General features: G+C 38.4%; 1 protein-coding gene across 1 annotated transcript; it reads left to right on the top strand.

The window, feature by feature from the left end:
• The first annotated feature begins 13,379 nt into the window (after window positions 1–13,379).
• LOC134624095 (uncharacterized) lies at window positions 13,380–14,730 on the top strand. Its single transcript, XM_063469077.1, has 5 exons — window positions 13,380–13,422; window positions 13,585–13,929; window positions 14,031–14,141; window positions 14,227–14,261; window positions 14,578–14,730. Exons 1-5 carry the CDS (start codon window positions 13,380–13,382, stop codon window positions 14,728–14,730), a joined length of 687 nt encoding a protein of 228 aa, XP_063325147.1.
• The last annotated feature ends 7,274 nt before the right edge of the window (window positions 14,731–22,004 follow it).

Here is a 22,004-nt window from a genome sequence, read left to right as displayed (position 1 = left end):
GTCCGAGGCAGCAGTTTCCTTCCACTAATGGGTTTGCAGTGCCTCTTTTCCCACTGTATTACATCCACACAGAGAGTGTGTTGTAGTCAAGGCATCTTCATTCTCTTCTCCAACTTCTCTGCTCCCAAATACCATCAGTCCAAAATGTGAAAGTCCAAAATGTGAAAATCAGTGAAAAGTTCATATTACCCACATTTTTTCTAGATATTCTTCAAAGTTCTCACCAAAATACTAGGCCTTAGGGGACATGAGTACCTAGGTTGGCTTATGCACTTGACCTTGAGTTTCACTGTTAGCGTAGCAGGTCAAAGTTTACCTTGGAAAAAAAATGTCATGAAACTTTATCAAGTAATCCGGTCTTTAAGTCTGACGTCATTAGCCATGTCTGGGCCCAAACTCCGCAGCAGATCCCTAAGTCACATGATCACTGAGAGTTAAAAACTGTCTAAATTCTTGCATCTGTAATAAAATGATCAGTGTGGCTGCTCTACCTGGTGTAACAGTTAAGTTTAACATCCAGGCATCCATGAAATGGAATTCATGAAATTTAATGGAGTTAGAAGTTAGCAGGAAGTTAGCTCGCTAGTTTTCATCTAAATATAATATACCATGTTCTGACTGAGAGATTTCTGAAAAAATTAAGACGTACAGCTCTGCTATCACTTCCGACATAAATGAAGACAGGAAAGTAAACAGCAGTGACGTTTGTAGGGTTACTGAAGTTTGGCTAGCTGGCATATAATAATGTGCTACGTGACCGCAAAACAGCTATGTTAGCATAATATAAACAGTGAAGCTGCAGGATGAATGCTAACCTTTTTCCACTCCAAAAGTTAATGTGGGGGTTCCCGAGGGTTAGGGACAATAATCCATCCACAATACGAGGTTAGTCATTAATGCTGGGGTGTAGTTACATCGTACGGTTTTACATAATGAGATTTAAAATGAATGGCGGTAATAAAAACCGAGAGAGGCCAACAGTGATCACTGACTGTTTTTAGGGGCTTGTTGAGATTAAATAGAACAAGATACAAAGCATTAAAACATGTAAAAAACACAAAAGCCTTATTAAACACGGAGTAGTTTGGGCCCAGAAGCAGGATTCATCACGTCATCACTTAAAGACCGGATATATCATGAAAGGCATGGAAAGTGCTGTACTGCGCACTTTCAGTCACCATCATGGTGATTTAAAATTCACCAACAGAGCATGTTTAAGTTCAGGTATTTCTGTAAATTATTCAATTTTCAAGGTGCACAAGAAGAATAGGAGTCTATTTTTATAACAAAACTATCTGTGAGTGTGCATATTGTAATTAGTGTGTGTGTATCAAGATGCTGTGCACTGAGATCCATTTGTGCATGTCATGCATCACATGCATGTTTGTAGATTTGTAAATGTATAAATACATCTGTAAACCTGTAAAAGATTTGTGAACATCTGCTACAATCTACAATATGTATTCAGAATGTGTATGTTTTCAGAGGCGTGAAAGTGTAAATATATCAGAAAACTTGCAATAATGGATAAAAAGTCTTATAGTTATCAGTTGCATGTCATCCAGCGAATGACTGGCAGTGACGCCACCTTAAAAATTGAAAGTTATCTCATTACTGTTCTGCTTATATATATGAGGAATAAAGAACAAGAGTCTCCTTTAAAAAATGAAATTATGGAATCTAAACCAAAAGGGATGTTTTAGTAAAGTAAGTAAAGTTTTAGGACATACACATACAGATGATTTTACTTAGGATGGATGAATGGTGTATACACTGCCGTTTTCATTTTTTTTTTTTTTTTTATTGTAACCTGAAATATTGAATATATATACGAAAGAAAATGGGGGCAGCTTTGTGGGCAAGCAACATTTTTTGCGCCCCCTCCTACTGTCATTTTCCATCGCCGTGACAACACTATGTGTCACCCAACTTGAAACCCACAGAAAGACAAGCATTTAGCTCTGCAATAAAACCCCATGCAACAAATGCTGCAGTGCTTTCCGTGCAGCATTTGCTTCAAAAACAGCAGTTTTGAGCACTTCTACAATGGCCTTCATTTTTAGGAGGTTTCACCTCTTGCTATATTCAGAAGCAGACCCCACAACTTGTTAATTATTAGCAATTAAAAAAAGGTTTAAAATGCATTTTTATGAACAGGAGAACAGCAAAGTTACATTTGTTTATTTTGCCTTCACTTTGTATTTTTCACTCTGTCACCCACACTGTGCCCCTATCAAAGGGGTCCACCCCATAGTCTGAGAACCACTGCAGCATGCAACAATGCAACGTGTCACAAAGCTTATATCATTTCAGAATGCTCTCGTCAACATGTCTTTTTGTTGTCAAATGGTTAGTAAGGTGAGTATATCTCAACCTATCACATCTTTTGGGGATGTGATGGAACTGAAGGTTTGCTAAATGAACGTCCTGTCATCAGTTCTACAGCAATGACAGTCTCTGAGGAATGTTTTCAGCCCCTTGCTGTGTCTAAACTAAAGCATCTGGTCCAGCTCGATACCATCAGGGTATACCTAATCAAACGGCCTTGAAAAAACGGAATTGAATCTCAAACGATTTCCTCCTTTATCAAACTAATGTACAGTTTTTATCTTTTTTATTTCTTTGTTTTTTGCTTCGGAGAAAAAACAACAACAAAAAAAGGAAAATTGTGAAGTGGTGAAAACACTGGTTACTCATAATACCAGACAGGAAAGGTGCACCTCACGACCCCTGGCTCATTTTGGTACTTGTGGCGCGTAACGTGGGAGTGATTTTAGAGCTGCTGTGTGTCTGAGCAGCGGGGTAAAAATAGGAACCTTCTTGTATACTGAACCTTCCTTAGTGAAGCTCTGTGATTTCATATCAACAGTGATGAGCTTTACTATAAGAACTGCTGTGCTGGTCTGCAGCCTCGGTAAGTAACAGGCCTCATCTCAAAATGTCTGTGATAAAGGTGTGTTTAACCTAATAACCAGCAATAAACCCGAATTTCAAAGCTACCAAAACCTTTAAGGGTATTAGTTTCTGTTTTGGTTTTACTGGATCAAAAATACATTTCTTTGCCATTTGTTTCAGGCTGGATCTCCTGCTCAGAGTCCTCGACTGTGGAAGTCCAGCCTGGAGAAAATGCCACACTGCTGTGCTCCAAACTTTCAAGTTTTCCTACTCACACAGTCTGGTTCAGACTAGTGAACAGAACCCAGCCTTGTTGCATTAGCATTTACAATTCTATTGAGCCACCATCATTCTGCGACGGAGTTGATCAGGAAAAATTTGAAGTGACATCCAACTTTTCGACGATCTTCCTCAAAATCAAACATGTGGATTTGTCTGACGCTGGGTTTTATTTTTGTGGATATTACACAAACGGACTCCCAGTGATTGTTAATTCAACTGATCTACAGGTTCAAGGTAAGAATGGTGAGATAAGAGCTAACAAAGAGAATGAGATATGTAGCTTATTTCACCACAGTCAGATTGAAATGTGGTAATGTAAAGAGTTTGGATCACATTTGAAGAATTTTGCCAATCTTTGCAACAAAACATATCATTCATGGCATCAAGTGTAGGCACGTTTCTTCTAGAGGAAGCTGGTGAAACAACAAAACTGACAACCCTGATCCTGAGTGCTGTGACTGTCGTTCTCACTAAGGTCATCATTTGCCTTGTAGTGAAAATGAGGCTTCAGACAGGTACTGCTCAAGGACTTGTTAATATCTGTTCCATTTTTTTCTTCAGCACATCAAAAAGCGGCATAAGTTCAATTTAAAGACAAATAACAAATTTGTCTGTGCCTAAATAACTGATCAACCAGATAATCTGTTTGTAATATTCAATATTGAATGTAATATTCAGTGGAAGATATATTGTACTGTTTTAGGGGATAAAAAATCTGGCTCTTCCTTACAGAATCCGAATTGAGTCCCGAGTATTGATTGTCATCGAGCAAAACAGAAGAGGAAACTTGGTCTTAATCAAACTGAAATGATTAAGACCATTTTGAAGCTCCAGATGTTTTTTGCCCCACAATTCCCAACTTTAACTGTGTTCACAGATGTTAGATGTTACATAAACATTTTATTTATAGTGTGAGATCTCTGGAATTCCTTGGATTCACCGCTCCATCAGACCTCCGTCCTCATAGAATACATTACGGAGGTTGAAGTTCTCTGGACTGCTTTCACTTCCAGACTTTAAAAGATGTACAAATGACCTTGTGAAATAATTACTGGGAACTTCTTCCTGTTTCTGATATGACTGTGTAAACATTAGACAATCTTAACTATTTCATTGTTTCTTTTTTTAATATGTTTGTCTGAAACAGGTCTATTGTAAATGAGACACAAAGTCTCAGTTGAACTACGTATATAAATAAAGGTTAAATAAATAATAACTTATGAAAGTGTTTCTGAGCCACTACAGTGATTTCCATGACACAATCATGCCCCGAGGGTCTCAGAATGATGGATATCCAATACTGATTTTTGGACTGGTCCCTTCTGCACAGAGAATTTTCCATATTCTTTTAATGTTATCATAATAACAATAACACTGTAGATAATGAGATACTCAAAAATGATTCTTAAAGTATTCAACAATTTATAGAAACAGTTATAGTTTTGGAGGGGTAGAGGGAGAGTGACTGGTGAGACTCTGTCCATCTTCTGCCTCTCTAAGATGCTCGTTTTGACTGGATAGTCATGTTACTGATCTGTTGCCAATTAACATAATTAGTTGTGAAATATTTCTCCATGTTTATTTTGGCTATTAATTTTCCAACTTGTTTTCTGTGTTCTGCTGCTAATAAAATATGGGCTTATGAAATTGCAAATCGTTTTATTTTCATTTTATATAGAATCACAACTTTTATGGAACTGAGATTTTGTATTTCATATACTGAAAACTAGAGACAAGTAACTTTGTTACAGTTAATTGCTTGTAGGTGTTAATATTTTTCATCTACAGCTACAGTTAACTACAGCTGTTGAAATGAGACGTATATTACCAAACATTTGTTTAATATAAGGATGAAATGAAAAACATCATTGGTGAGCTATTTTTCATGTCTTTCTTTATAAATATGTGGACAGTCGCATCAACGGTACATTGATGAGTATCAGTATCAGTCAGCAATACTGACAACATCATGACCAACTTGCTGGGTGTCAATTTGCATCTTTATAAATGTCGTAATGTTATTTTGCTGGTTTTCCCATCCACAGAATTTCCCTTCCACACAAGGGAAAGACTCACATACTGTTTCATGCATCATAAAGATTAATCTATTGCATATGTTTTAACATAAAATTCTTTCAATGTAGTGCTTTCAGTCTTGTATAATTACATCAACTCAGTTATTTAGTGCATGTACTTTATTTACAAAACCTAGACTCCAATAACCTGAAAGCACTGAGCATGCCCAATTCCATAATAAGAAGCAGGAGATCTGTAGCAGGAGGAGAAGTAGAGATGATTTTTATACCAGCAGCAGCTGTTGATCTTACCTGTCTCTATTTGTGTTTATTCTAATTAATTTTGTCTGTTTTGTGTTTCAATGTGGGACATGCAAATCATATGAGTAAGCAGTGAGTCAGAAGTCAGCATTAGAGGGGAGTTTGCAGTAGGGCTGAAATGAGTGTTTGACAGGAAGAGGCAACATGGTGTGGTCGAACACAACTGAAGTGAGGAGAATGAGGACTGTAAGAGCAAAAGTCAGACCTGAAAAGGAAGCAGTAAACACCAGCTGAGAATATTCATGTTATTCACTGCACATTCAAAACTGAATATTTTAACTGCTATCATAAAATCTGTAAATGTTACTGCTAATAAAAGTAAATTTATAGAATTATATATCATCTCTCAACATATATGCACTTCATTCGTGTTCTGTCTGATTCAGTCTGTTTTAGATCTTTTTTTCTAAGGTCTCTTGTAGACAAATTATTTGAGTTTTGTGGCCAATATTTAACATCAACCATTATACCAGAATCTATGAGAGAGACTATATATGTATATATGATATGTATATATGCAACCCTTTAATCTTAGAAATCTGACTTAATCTGACTTGATAATGGATATATAGAAAAATGAATAGTTGATTAAAAAATGTACATGGTGAGTGTGCTCTGAGCACCAGACGATGTGACAATGGAGCTCTTTAGAATCAACAAGGAGTTTCACTTTTAAAAGCTGCTAATTTGTTCAGAGAGTGAGGACTGCTTCAGTCAGTTGGACGAAATCAAGAGCATTTGTGTTTCTGCTTGCTAACAAAACCTAATTTAGGACACATCTTCACTGTAAGTCAACTTCACGCTGTTATTCATACAAAGTCACATCACTACCCTCTGCTTCAGCAGGGTGACACCTACACACCCTCAAATCAATGTGGTTACTCGTCCACGTGCTGCACACCAAAGCCACACTAGGTGAAGGGTCCACACTAGCATGCACTTGATCCTACTAAGCCTTGCTAACATAATATAATCAAGCATGGTGAAAAAACATGTTTCATTTGTTTTTTAGTGTGGGGACAATAGTCAGCTTCATGCAGTGTTAGCAGTTACAAAATCAACAGAGAACCTCAGCGAGTGCTTGATATCAGATTATTATTTCTGGCATAAAATAGAGTTAAAACTCTGCAAAGACTTGTGTAACAACTAGTGTACATTTTTATTAAAAAAAATGTTTGACATCTAATGGTGACGACAACAAATGCTGGGTAAAATTATACAGACCGACAGCTTTTTCATGTATGTAAACTTCTAAAAGGATATTATCTAGATTATCTAAAATGCTGTCAAAAAATTATTATATTCCTATGTTCCTAAAGCTGCCAGTTTACTTTAAACTGGTGGCACTGTGAGTATGAGGAACTGTACATATAACAAAGCAGCCCGCCTCTTTACAAAGAGATCACTTTTACTGGAGCGCAGTTCAGTTAGCAACATTTCAGTGGTCATACACACGATGCTGGAAGTTAAGTGGATTGCAGTTTTACTCTACACCTTAAGTAAGTAGACCTATCACTTTTTTCCTCATGAAAGAATTACTTTTTGTTGAGTATTTCAAGAGAACTGAATCATTAGATACTTTTTGGACAACAATTTATGGGCATTGTTTGGTTCCTGTGGAATTTGAAGTTTATGAAAACTTGTTTGGTTCAGGTTGGATCTCTTCCATAGTCACACAGTTTCATGCTGTGGAGTTTCAGGCTGGTGAAGAAGTCACACTGGAGTGCTCCAACTCCTGGTCACATATTCTGGTTCAAAATGATCAACAGACCCAACATGAGCTGCATCTTGTTTATATGCAGTGCTGATATCAATTCTTCTCTCCTTGTTGGTTTTCAAATTGGCAAATATAACATGATGTCCACTGTGCTGTTTGTTAAGATCAAACAGCTGGACTCCTTTGACTTATTGTATTTCTTTGGTGAATTTAACACTAATATTCCATGCAACATATTTAACGGTTTAAGGTAGAGCTTTTTTAAAGACATCCCAATAAAATACACATTCATATTTTACTAAGTTTTATGATAATTACTTGCCTCAAACCACAGCAGACCAAATGCTATGAGAATATTCTTATTTAAGTTACAAGTAAAATTGTAGTGCTACATGTATGTCAATTGTCTCTTTCTTGAAAGAAACACACTGAATCATAACTGTAGTTCTGAAATGCAGATGCAACTCAATAAAAGTTTATTTACAGCACAGCAATAAACCACAAATCATTTTCTCTGTAAGACTTTCTTTCATCAATCTCTGTCTCTGTCTCAGACAAAACTCTAGGATTTCTGTGCAGAAGAGAAAAAAAGGGTGAATAATTCACAGGGCAAATACTGAGCAAACATTCAAGCAGCAAGTACCAGCTTCAAGAAAGCAGTTAGTTCAACAATCCAGTATTGACTGAAGGAATTCCTTAATCTTAAGTAATGGCTGGAAATAAGATTTTCAATTGGTGAACTTGTTTCCTCAAAGTGTGTGGATGTAGAGGGTGGAAACCCAGGAAAGGTCCCGCCCCTGAAACACAAAGGTGAGGTTAACACACACCACACTTACAGTATTCATACACACCAATGAGACAGAAGTAGCACAGGAAGAACAATTTAGAGCAGTTTCCTGTGGTGAGTTAGACTCACTTTTTTCCTCCTGCTCACCATCAGTCAAAAACTCCTGTTCGCTCTGCAAAAGGGTTAATGACTATCCCGTGCTGGGCTGTCAGAAGACTGGTCGTATTCACCCTGCTTCCATAAAAACTATTCTGCCATCTGAGACTCTAATTACAGACCATTATGTTTCTGAAACTGATCATTTCTGTCCTGTGTTTATCCAGAACCTGTCTCTCAGCCTCTCAGCGGTTTCAATGGTAAACACGTTTGAAGAGCTAACTCGTCAGGCCAGGACTCCCAGTCTATTTACACCTACAGGCCAGTGGACACTCTTTCAATGATGAGGATGTACACATCCTGGACAGGGAGGAACGCTGGTTTGAGCGAGGAGTCAAGGAGGCCGTTTACGTGAAAAGGGAAAAACCATCTCTGAATCGAGGAGGGGGCCTATGGGTACATTATTCCCCATCTTAAAATGCAGCCATTTCCCAACTCTCTGTGGATGGTGCTCATGGCCATTGATCAGTGGCCATGACAATTTGCATATTAATGATCAAGGAACTGACCTCACAGCCCATTGTTCATTCGGTGGTGCTAGTTTCAGTCATTGTGCAAATGTTGTGTTTATAAGTCTGGGGAAACCTGCAGTCAGCTGAGACAGAAGAAGTCACTTGGATCAGTGATGAAACGTTTCTCCCACTGAAAACAATATGTCCAGATGAATGGAATCAACTTTTATGGATTTACTTACCTGGATGACTGAGCATGCTTCAAGACATGTCGCTCACCCTGTTCCTGCTGGCAGTGTGACTTGGACCCTGCCTTCCCCTGCACCCGTTGTGGTCCCTCCTCCTGTTCCTGTTTGCATTCCTGCTTGCAGAGCAGCTTGGGCCACCTTGTACCCATTCCAGTTTTTCAGGTGATGGTGGCCAGGGCCCAGACGGTCCCTGTCCTGGTTCCTAGAGCAGCTAGGGCCCAGTGTGTCCCCGCATCCATACCAGTTCCTCAGGTGGGGGCAGCTGGTGTCCATCGTTGCCTGCTCCTAGGGTGAGGCCAGTCCACCTCTGGGCCTGTACCAGTTCCTTGCGTGAGGGTGGCCGGTGTCTAGCAGGCTCCTGTACCCACAGTGGTTCCCAGGGCAAAGGGAGCTGACACTCAGTCCACTCCTGCACTTGTATGTGTTCCTTGGGTGGGGGTGGCTGGTGTCCAGCTAGCTCCCGCGCCTGCACCTGCTCCTAGGGTGAGGGTGGCCAGGACCTGAACCTTTCCCTGCACCCGTACCTGTTTCTCGGGTGGTAATGGATGGGGTTTGGCCAGTTCCTCCACCCATTCCGGTTCCCAGGAATAGACGGCTAAGCCCTCAACGCGAGCTCCAGCCGCAGCAGCCAGAGCCTGCTGCAAGCTCTGCACAGCCCCGACCACAGGTTTCTGCACCAAACTTTTGGTTCAGACTCTGGGGCCGGGAGGAAGGTACGCACATGGAAACAAGACAGACCCGGGAGACAAAGGGAGGAGACACAAAGAGGGAGACACAGAAACAGTTAAGGGAGACGAGACACTGTGGGAGAGGGACACATGAATGCACATGACGGAAGGGGAAAGATGGAATGAAACACAAGGATGGAAATGTGAACAGAAAAAGGAAAAGAAATGCAACGACCCGTCTAAGACACACAGAAGTGCGAGGAGCGATACAGACACATAAACACAGACTACAAGAGAGGGAGACACAAAGACAAAGGCACAAAATGGACCTAACAAACAAGAGAACATAAACCAGAAATTACATTACAACACAAATAAATCACAAAAACACGCTCTCAAAATGGTCAGACAAATGACCCAGAACCATGACACATAGTTCTGAATAGCCATTAGCTGACATTCATGTTTTGTTTGTCATGGTTCAAAACATAGTTCCAAAATAAAAATGAACTGACTTTGCAGATGTTACCACAACTTTGGTTTGAGCTATGTCTTCAGTGTTGGAAGAATCAGAAGACAAAGTTGCATTATGAATGTGACCCACAAACTCTTGCTGACTGGCAGACTGGGAGGAGATAATTGTAAGTCTGATGTGCTAAATTCAGCATGCCAGCATGCCAAATGAAACTGAAACTGGTTGTTGTGACTGTTGTTCTCATCCCCGTTATCACTGCTATGGCTGTAAAACTCTGGAGATTTCAGATAGGTACTTGATGAAGACTACGGTTAGATCTATTTACGTTGTACCAAAATGATGAACTAATCCAATAGCACATTCACAGATGGTGTACAGTTATTTTTGGTAATTCAATTAAATTCAATTTTATTTATATAGCGCCAAATCACAACAATAGTCACCTCAAAGCGCTTTATATTGTACAGTATATCCTATAATAATAGATACAGAGAAAAACCCAACAATCATATGACCCCCTATGAGCAAGCACTTTGGCGACAGTGGGAAGGAAAAACTCCCTTTTAACAGGAAGAAACCTCCAGCAGAACCAGGCTCAGGGAGGGGCGGGGCCATCTGCTGCGACCGGTTGGGGTGAGAGAAGGAAAACAGGATAAAGACATGCTGTGGAAGAGAGAAAGAGATTAATAGGTAAGTGGTATTTCATCCAGATATGGGCCAGGTCTGGCAATGATGGCACTGTTTATGTGATGGCATGCCACATCTGGCACGATTGTGGTTTGGTGTATGTGGCCCAGGCTCATAGAAAACAGGTCTGGCCCGGATCCGGCATCAAGCTGGCACTTCTGACTGACTGGTGTCATGGCAGGGTGTATGTCAACCAGATGTGAGTGTACACTTTATCCAAAACCGAGTGAGGGTTTATTCATGTTTACTCCTGGCTGTAGCTCAGGAGTAGGTCACCTACTAATCGGAAGGTTAGTGGTTCGATCTCTAGCTCCTCCAGTCTGCATGTCAAGAGTGTGAATGTGTATGAATGTAGTTAGGAAGCACTCAGTTTAGAGAAAGTGTGTGATTGGGTGAATGTGGCGTGCTGTATAGAGCACTATGAGTAATCCATGAGAGTAGAAAAGCGCTATATAAGAATCAGTCCATTCACTATCTGAATAAAGTTTCGTCATGTTACCTTTGCACTATTATGTTCCAGCACATGTTGTTATTATATGGCTTGATTAAGGTACACATTAGGCTGACATCTGGGGCCAGAGCTGAAACAGGTCCAGCAGTGAGTCTGCAACTGGCCCATGGCTGCACACAACTTACACATGGCCCACATACCGCAAAAAATGACGGCCCTTTTGTGGCCCAGATCTACTTTGCCAGAGGTAATCCACACATGGGCCAGTTTGTGAGTCTGAAGGTTTGGGACCTGATTGATGTGAGGCGCTGACATGAGGACACCTGTGGCCCTGATTTTCCTGAAACAAGAGGATCTAGCGATGGCTTCCAGGGGTGGCAGAGGGCAGCCAACGATTCATTGCTATGGACTAGGGTTGTAGTGGTGCACAACAGTTACAGTTTTGTATATAAGCTAATTTATATAACATTTATGTAACATTCTGTCATTTATGTTAAACAATGAGAATATTCCAATGTGTCTTATTCCTAATGAAACAATAGTGGTACCAATACTTCCAACTTATAAAGGCAGCTTATGTAGGGGAGGCTGGTCTGTCATGACTGATGAGATCATCAGTTTGCCAAATCTGAAGACATTTTAATGACAACTGAATCTCTGTGACTTTTACTTTCCAGAGTTAAGACAACAAAACACGCCTTTCAGTTTCATTGTGAAAATGCCTGTTTGGAGACCTGTGATGCAAATCTGTGTTTAAAGCACTTTGGTCAGCTTCTGTTGTTATATGAAGTAGACTTGACAGTCAGCACAAAAAGGTCAATATTATGTTATTTTATTATGTTGAGACATTTTTCATACTGCATGTTTGAAGTGTATTTTTTTCATTTCCAATAAAATTATTTATTTAACACAATGCAGTGGACTGAATGCATCATCTGAATGTCTGAACATAGTTTATAGGTAATCTGTCTGCTAAAGAAACTGCTATGATCTATCAAAACACGAACATTAACTAATGCTGAAGAACCGACAGGTGTTATGACTGAAACATCACTTCCATCATTAAATGAGCTACCTGGTTGGATCTTTGCTCTCTGAAAGGACTTTGAAAGTGACCTCTGCGTCTGATAGGAATAAGCACCAAAAAAAAAAAAGCATCAAGAGGAGGAAAGAAATCCCTCAGACAGACCCAGACGCCAAATGTTTTATATTGGTCACATCATTCTGAGTGAGCTCTAGTCACCACTGTGCAAAAATTAACAATGATCAGCAGTTTCATAATTTTTAGATGAGTGAGTTTAGTACCAACAGTCATTCCAAGTTAAAGCTGATTAAATACATTTTTGCCCAAATTTTGTCAGACTGGACAAAAAGGACCTGTTGATTCGAAAAAGTAAACAATGAGTGTGCCACGAGCACCAGATGACGTGACAATTGGGCTCTTTGTCATCAACAAGGACCTTCACTAAGTTGCTAATTTATTCAGGACTGATTCAGTCAGTTCACTCGAAGAGCATTTGTGTTGCTGCATGCTAAACAAATCTAGATCAGGACACATCTTCGTGGTAAATCAATCTCACGCTGTTATTCACACAAACTCACATCACTACCCTCTGCTGTAGCAGGGTGACACTTGCACAGCCTCATATCAAAGGGTTTATATAATCACATATGATGAAAAAACATACTTGATTATAGTATTAATACTTTATTTAGTGTGGGGCCAGTAGTCTGCTTCATGCAATGTTAGCAGTTACAGAATCAACAGAGAACCTCATCGAGTGCTTGATATCAGGATTATTTGTCACATATTATTACTGACATGTCTGATACTGAGCATAAAAATGTAGAGTTAAACCTTTTCAAAGAGCTGCGTAACCACTAGTGCTAAGTCTTATTTAAAACATCTAATGGTAAAGACAACAAATATCTAATATATCAAAATTATACAGACTGACTGCTTTTGTAGTTGTATTTTAAACTTTTCAAAATACATCATCTATTAAATATTACCTATTGAACAGCATTATCTAAAATGCTGTCAAACAATAAAATACTGATATTCTGTTCTTCCTAAAGCTGTAGGTTTGCACCATTTTCCTAAATCTGGTGGCACCGTCAGGCTGCGGAACGGTACATATAAAAGAGCAGCCCGCCTCTTTACAAAGAGATCACTTTTACTGGAGCACAGTTCAGTTAGCAACATTGCAGTGGTCATACACACAATGCTGAAATTTAAGTGGATTGCAGTTTTACTCTACACCTTCAGTAAGTAGACCTATCACTTTTTTTCCTCATACGAGAATTACTTTTTGTTGAGTAATCGAAGAGAACTGATCTTGAGACACTGAATGGACAGTGTAGTTCATAGGCATTGTTTGGTTGTTTGGTTTTGGTGGAGTTTGAAGTTTATTTTGTTGTTTGGTTCAGGTTGGATCTCTTCCATAGTCACACAGTTTTATGCTGTGGAGTTTCAGCCTGGTGAAGAAGTCACACTGGAGTGCTCCAACTTTAGCAAACATCCTGGTCACATATCTTGGTTCAAAATGACCAACAGACCCAACGCTAGCAGGATCTCGTCTATGGTCAGTGCTGAAAGAAATGCTTCTCTCCAAGATGGTCTTCAAGCTGGCAAATTTAACATGACGTCCAACACCTCTGTGCTGTTTCTCAAGATCAAACACCTGGATTCATCTGACTCTGGCTTGTATTTCTGTGGAGAGTACAAAGATGAAAAGACGGTAATTTCAAGTGGAACATATTTAAAGGTGCAAGGTAAGAGTGTAATTATGTTTTCTGTCATTTAAATCTTGTCATTTTGCATGACTTTTTACAGTCATAGGCACAAAGTTTTATTTAAATTGTCCATTTTGTAGATGTGTTTGATGGATTAACAAATGTGATGCCGGTGATGCTGGGCAGTTTAATTGTTCTCCTTCTACTGGTCATCATTGGTCTGGCTGTCCAAATTAGGAAATTTCATTCAGGTATTTATATGATTTGATTTCATTTAAAGTGCAAATACAAAAGCAGAAGCAAATTACTGACGGATGGATTGTTCCTGTCATTAAGCTCAAGATGATGGACAGAATCCACAACAGAGTGAGGTAATCTGTTTTGATGTTAGATTTTGGCTTTAGATTAAGATTTGTTCTCACCAAACGATATATTAAACTTCGAACCCATTTAGGGTAACAGTTGGAGGCCATGCCTGACCGTACCATGCCTGAATATGCCCATCCAAATTAAGTCTCACATATTCATTTTGGCATTGCAGTTTTTCTGTCAAAAGCTCTTTCATTTTGATGATGAAAGTTCAGTAGCTGGACCCCAACAGTAGATGGGTTCCCTGTGACCTTCTGGATGTTAGGAGGTTAACAAGTAATGTGCAGGATTAGTGACTTTGAACATTTTCGTTTACAGAATGTGGATACTGATGACATGAACTATGCAGCACTGAATTTCCATCCCAAAGCTAAAATCAGAAGGCCTGTACCACAGAGTGAGCTGGACACAAATGTGGTGTATGCTTCTACAAAACACTTGAAAAACAACAGGAACATCAGCAAAGAGTGAAAGCTGTCACACTGATCTCTTGTGAGGGATTTGCACCTTTAGTGTATGGACACATACACACACGCATATATTCAGTCCTGTTTTTTGAGTATTAAAATCTGATGAACTGAACGGATGAACATGAATATCTCAAGGATTATAATATATAACATATGATTATATTATATTATATTATATTATATTATATTATATTATATTATATTATATTATATATTATAACTGTATAACACAATAATGATAATATTATTTACACTTTTCAAGCTTTATCTATCAAAAAGAAAGAAAGAGCAACCCAATTTTGGGCCATTTTCACAACTTTCTAGTTGTAACTGTAACTGAGAAAATACCTTTTGAGCACTATCTGAAAATTCAGTTTCTATTTGCATGTATATTATTATAATATTATATAATAATATTAATTTGTATAAATTTTTATTCTAAAGTATTATTCTAAGGTAATAAGTAAAAAGGTAAAATGAAATATATATTCTTTTTCAAACTAAAAAGATATTTCTACAAATTTAGCAAATAGCAAACTGAATTTGTTATATCCTAATTTGACACACACGACTTGTCTGAGAAATCAAGCGTAACAAGCAACCACTGTTTCACACACTGTGGCGATCTTCAAACTTCATGTAAGATATTTACTTTTCTGCAGCTCCTGTAAGTCCTGGAACTGAAATACCTACAAATCACTGATTTTATTCATTATTCTTCTCTTCTTTTGCTTATTTTTTTTCTTTATTATTCAAAGAATTTATGTCTCTTTTGTTTTTTTCAGCCCAAGCAGTTCAGTTTGGTGAAGAATCCAAACAATATTCTGCCTTAAATACATAAACAGAAGCAGTCCTATTTGTCTGACCTACGTGCTCAGATTTTTTTAGCAACATTTATATATACATTCAACAAAGTATTCAAAGTATTAATGTGATAATGGCTGTAGTAAGTAATAAATTGGGCACATCATTTTTATCATTTAGGTGGAAATAAGAATCTTAACAAACAATGTAGAGATGTGAATAAACAGGTGACACAGCATAGCAAACACATACATTTGAAATAAATTAATGCTTATCTTTAAAGAAGACCTTTCATAAATCTCCTTACAATCTGTCACACATGTACTGGTACATTTGTGTGTGTTCATATTAAAGATGGCCAAAGTTTCAGATAATGAGGTCGTCTTATGTACGAATAACCCCGTGAGTCATAAGTACAGACGGCTGATGTTCAGAGATAAATTTAGTCATTAAACCCTTGCATCAGTTTGATGTCACAGATATAACTAATCTCACCTACACAGGTGTGGTTGCGAGGACAAAAGTCGTCAAAATCTACTGTTTATGAAGGGCAGCCAATCAATAGAAAGCTAACGTAAAAGGACAGTGAGGGCACCAGGAGGATTAGTTTAAAAGGAAATCATGAAAACTGCTTCAGTAACTTTATGATGATGAGCTTAAATGCTCTCTTCTGAGAACTATTAAGCTCTGTTGTTTAGTTGCATCTCATAAAGGGAAATCTTTTGACTCTTATGACTCAGCTCTTGATCTAGACTCTGATGATCATCAGGATGCAACACTTCATCTGCATGGAACAATTAAAACCAGGAGGCATGCAACAGGGGAGAAATAAGAAACTCGTGTTATCCATGCTGTGACCAGACAGCCTGAACAGAACTAACTTTTTAAGATAGCGATGATACGTTGTGTCTGTCCCAAAAAAATAAGATCGCTTCTGTATTGTGATTAAAAAGTTAAGCTTGTAATAAATATGATGAACAAGATATTGTTGTCTTTATTAATTTTGATGTTGAAGGACATAAGTCAGGACATTAAAGACTGTCAAGTGTTTCTTAAGCTGAGAGTTAGATGGAGGTTTGCAGCAGTCGAGGAGAGAGTGAGATATACATCATGAGCAACAGGAAACAATAACACGGTGTGGTCTGAGCAAAACTGACTTTGAGATCGTGAGGTCTGTCACATCAAATATCTGTCTCTTGTTTGTCTGTTGTTGTCTTGTTTGGGGTTTTTTTCTGAATAAAATTTTTTTTTGAACCACCTGTCTTCAGTATGCTATGACAGAGCATGTGTGACGCTGGTGTAATGAGTGTTTTTTGAGTTTGGACAACTTTTCTGATGCTGCAACACAGTGATTTCTAGGTCAAAAATTTATAATTATAATGATTATAATAATAATATAATTATAATAATAATAATAAAAGTATAACAGTCCAGGAAATGATGTATGCAATGTTTATTGGAGATTCATATCATTTGTTGGAACATTTTCAATATAATTATCCAATAAATAATATAGCTGCGGATGCATATCCATGACGTTTGTGTCAGTGCAATGCACAGTCACAGTATATGAATGCAGCTAGTTAACAGAGCCAGCTAACGTTATGTGAGAAATAGCACACAGTGCTTTCTCACCTCAGATGATGCTAAAACCCCAACGTGGTGACCCACAGAATGCAAACGCTCAGGCGTTAAAATACAGAAACCAATGGGATGGCAACTTTTTTTATAGTATATTATTTATCGGATAATTATATTGAAAATGTTCCAACAAGATGAACATCATGGACAAGTCGGGTTTAGTACTGTCACGTGAGGCCTAGCAGTCAGCTAGAAGCCAGAGCTGCCTACACTGACATGCCTGTCAATCAAAGTCCATCATTTTAAGCCTTAAGAATGTCTAAATGGATGAGGGAGTCTTGGGGAAATGACTCCTTTTAGAGCCATATTTAAGAGGACATTAGAACTGCAGTTTTTAGCTCTTTACTAGTTGGTTTCATTTTCCAGCCCCAGAAATTGCTCTTTAATTACAACTTATATAGTTACTAGTTGTACAAATATCACCCTCTAGTGGTCACAGCAATTAAAACATATCTAAGATAGTGGTAAAAGATACACAAAGTCTGTTTGGGGACCAGAATTGTTTCTTTTTTCCCTACAGTCATTATTTTTCATCCATTATTTATTTTCCACCATAAATGTAACTGCAGCTCAGGAATAAACCATTAATCTTTCAGATTAAACTCCTATTGAGATTTCTGTGTATAAATGAGCATTTATTGACCTTTTATCCAGTGTGTAACATTTTTGCTTTTGTAAGACATTATCTATTTTTTGCATATGACCTCACCTGTCCATTATTGCATTTACTCTGTGGTAACATTCACACCAGTGCGGTATTTCTATCTATATCTTGAATCAGGTCTTCAGCTGCCTGAGTCACAGCCACATACAGCAAGCCGCTGTATCTTTTGGTGGACTTCCTGTTGTTATTTAACCTGTCTATAAGTGTGAGATGTGGCGTGGCAGTTGCACAGCCTCAGATTATATTCTCCGGTCTGTACCAGGGTGATAGCCACAGCAAAGGTGCGGGTGCACAAGTACACAGTCTGCCTATAAGCTGCTGCTTCAAATAAGAAGCTATCTATATGTGGCTTCAGACTGCACAACCTTGGGAACCTTTACTGGCACACAATCTTTCAATGTATTTGATAAGTGGATTGCTCCAGACATGGTTTTTTTTTTTTTGGTTTTTAGCTGTTTCTAATTCTGTCACATTTTGTGTGGGTCAAATAAAACAGGTCTAACAGACGTGAGTGAAGTGCGCTGCCCCCACCTTCTTCAAATCAAACAAAACTGATGTCAAACGTGCTGTGTGCTGATTTTGTTTTAAAGACATTAAAAAGATGAACCTTTTGTGTGACTCCCCATTTACATGCAGAAATTGGAATCTATCAGATATTCAAATTATTCAAACCAATGAAGTGTGTTCTAGTCTTTGTAATAAGATTTTGCGATCAGTAGTATTGAATACTGGACTGACGTCCAACAGGACAAGCACAAAGATGAGCCACCTGGCAGAGGCCATAACAAGGTCATTAGTAACCTTCGCTGCTGTTTCTGTGCAATGATTCACTCTAAAACTCAGAATAAAAATATTCAAATGAACCATTCCTCCATTCTGTCTTGAAAGAGATATTTAAAATTAAAGCAGTAAATGATAAGAGGTTTTGAGCATTCTTGTAGGAATGGAGTGTAACAGACATGTTAGTGGCATAGAGAAAGTAATTAATGAAGTTAACTTGGAAAGATTTATTGGAGACAAACGGTCTAAGTCAATACAGGCAATTATTAAAGTTGATGTATGTAATGGCATGCAGTTAATAATAATTTTTCTCTAAGGGTTAAGTTTAATTTGTGAAGAAATTCATGAAGTCACGTGTTTACCATTTATGGCATGCAGGGCTCAAATGAGTTCTGACTTTGTGTCACCGTGGCTACAGTGCTATTATCAGTGATGAACAGTAAGATGTCATAGATTTATGGCGGGCTTAGAGTTATCTGCTTTAAAGCATTTGTTTGGGAATTATATATCTCTTTTGTTCTATGGTAATATACATTACAGTGGTCTTTATGTTATTTTACCAAATGGGGATTGTGGTAGCCTAGATGAAGGAGATGGTGTGAGTTTGTAACATAAGTTTAAATAAATGTGTCTATTCACCCAACCTCTGACTGACATCCAGAGGGCTGATGTGAAAGGGGAGGATGCTAGGAATGGGGTCAGATTCATGCAAATGATCTGCTGTGGTGGCACTTAAGCAGCAGACAGAAGAAGACAACTCCACAAGACCTGTTGCCACTGATTTTCTGTCCAGTTCTTCTGTACTGGCTTCTTGACAGTCACCCTTTAAATTGGTTCTTGGCTGAATTATCTATGGCATGTATGTTATATGTTACACGACAAACACTGGTTCATCCCTTGAGTTAGGTGCCTTTTTGTATTTGAATAATTCATAGCTCAGTGGCTTGACAAGCAAAGCACTCCTCTGAAAATTGTCAGGTACAATTATTGACTGAAAATGAGAGAAAAACAGCCAACGTCCAAAATAAGTTTGAAAGACTTTCAGAAAGCTTGGCTATTTGGAAGCAAAATATAGAGAAATAAAGGATGGATCAAAAGATTTGCCCAACATTACGAATATCAGAACATTTGCACAGGATTTTATACATAAGATATTCAGGAGCATTGTGTTTTATCAATGCATGTGAATTTGAAGCAGTGATTTGTGGAACAATACTGACATTTGGCCCTGTCATTTGGGGTTAGGGTTTCTTCATATTGGACAAGCAGATTTTTTTCTGCAGTGTATAGAACTTCAGAATTAATAATTTAAGATTTATTCTTAGAAATATATAATCATTTGTATGCTGATAAAATATCTTATCCTTATTAGGTCTGATAAGATTCTGTGTGCACTTGTGTACCATGAGATGAGAGGAAGCAGCCTCGACGTTATAATTATAACTTTAGAAACCAGACTGTTCTACACCTTTGAATGTTCATTTGAGATATGACCTATTACAAGTCCGTGTTTTTATAGTTTAGCAAGACGCTTATTTCTGGTTTTGAGCATACCTCATACACACCAGTTAAGTTCATTGAAAGGTTGTATGTCTATGTATGGTATGGCTGAAAACACACAGACACACATGCACCTACACACACCCACACAGAATACAGACACTGATATTGCTCACACACACGCCTGCTTAAGACTGTCGCGTGTATTGGTAATTGCATATTCATGTATGACTGCTTGTTGAGAATAAAAATAGCAGTTCAGGTGAAGAGATCTTTTCCTTGACCTTGGCTGACTTCGAAAACAGAGAGCGCCTTCTGGTTTGCCGTGTAGTTGATGGTTTTGTGTTCCAGTGGGGTTTGTGCCTAGACAAAAACCCAACATAGACAGAAGCTACACGCTGAAAGCCCGCCTCTTCAAAACCACTTATAAGCACTGACTGTTGTAGAGCACCATTTATAGGTGTCATTTGTGTGCAGAATGAGGAACGTCACATTTGTAACAGGTTTACTTCTCTTCAGCCTTGGTAAGTGAAATTCATTAACACAGAACTGACTACATTTTTAAAAAGTTGTTGTTTAGGATTCTGTTTATTAATTTGCCCACCAAAAAACCCATCTTCTGTTTGTTTTTAGGCTGGTTCTCTGTTTCTGATTCTCAGACTTTAGAGGTAAAGTCTGGAGAAGAAGTCACGCTGCTGTGCTCCAACTTTTCCAGTTCTCCCACACAGATATCCTGGTTCAGAGTGACCAACAGAGCCAAACTCACCTGTATTGCCTCGATGTTCAAGCCTCATGAACCTGCTTCATTCTGCGCTGGATTTCAAAGTGGGAAATTTCAAATGAGCACCAACATATCAACTGTGTTTCTCAAAATCAAACAAGTGGATTTATTGGACTCTGGACTCTATTTCTGTGGATTCCGAATGAGCTACCAACCAGTTATTGTTGAAGCAACAAATGTAGAGGTCCAAGGTTGTTTTCATTCAAAGGCTTTATGGCTTTAATACCTGGTGGGCCGGTCTCTAGTCAAAATGCCCAATTTTTTTGTCCCAGTCCAGCCCTGCAGGTTAATACTGGCAGTGTCACCATGCCAGCTGACTGTATGCCAGTGTTGTTCTTTATACATCAATATTACCAAAGTTTACCATAAGGCAGCATAGAAAGTATTTACTTGCTTTCAGATTTTATTCAAATGTTAGAGTTTTTATTTCTTTCCCCACTTTTTTCCTGTTTCAAAATCAAACACCAGTTTGTGAGAAGATTATCTTCTTTTTTTAATAGGCAGATAAAGTTTTGCATTGGCATTGGCTAATTTGCCAATTGTATGTTAAAAATGTTCGTATTTTAATATTCAAAAATGTTTTTGCCCAAAACATATGTGCACTATATGTTAGTAAAAATACTATGCAAATATTGCTGTCCTTGAATGCTGCCTAAACACTGACAAAGCACTGATTGTATCTCTTGTACTTTATCAACACAGTATCTAAAAACTTTGCACTGTACTGGTTAAAATCTCATTTTAATAAGAGTTAAAAGCACATTCGGTTATTAGGTTTATAGGGTTATTGAATTATGGTTAACGGTTGGTAGAATTTTTTTTTTAACATTATCTGCCAAATACATCTGCCACCCTTCTCCAAATCTGTGCCCCTACCTGGCCCCCCCAACAAAAATTTTCTAGACACACCACTGGTCACGTATACAGAGACACACACAAACAGTGCTTTGACTGTTACGACACACCCACACCTACATGCACACTCACTCACATACACACACATGCACACAGGTACGCGCACACAGTCACTCACGTGCACTCACATAGACACACGGGTACGGCCCTGCACAGTTACCAGCTGTCAGCTACATAGAAAAGGATCCTG

The sequence above is a fragment of the Pelmatolapia mariae genome, linkage group LG3_W (assembly GCF_036321145.2).
Source record: "Pelmatolapia mariae isolate MD_Pm_ZW linkage group LG3_W, Pm_UMD_F_2, whole genome shotgun sequence".
NCBI lineage: Eukaryota > Metazoa > Chordata > Actinopteri > Cichliformes > Cichlidae > Pelmatolapia > Pelmatolapia mariae.
This window is presented reverse-complemented; position numbering and strand designations above follow the sequence as displayed.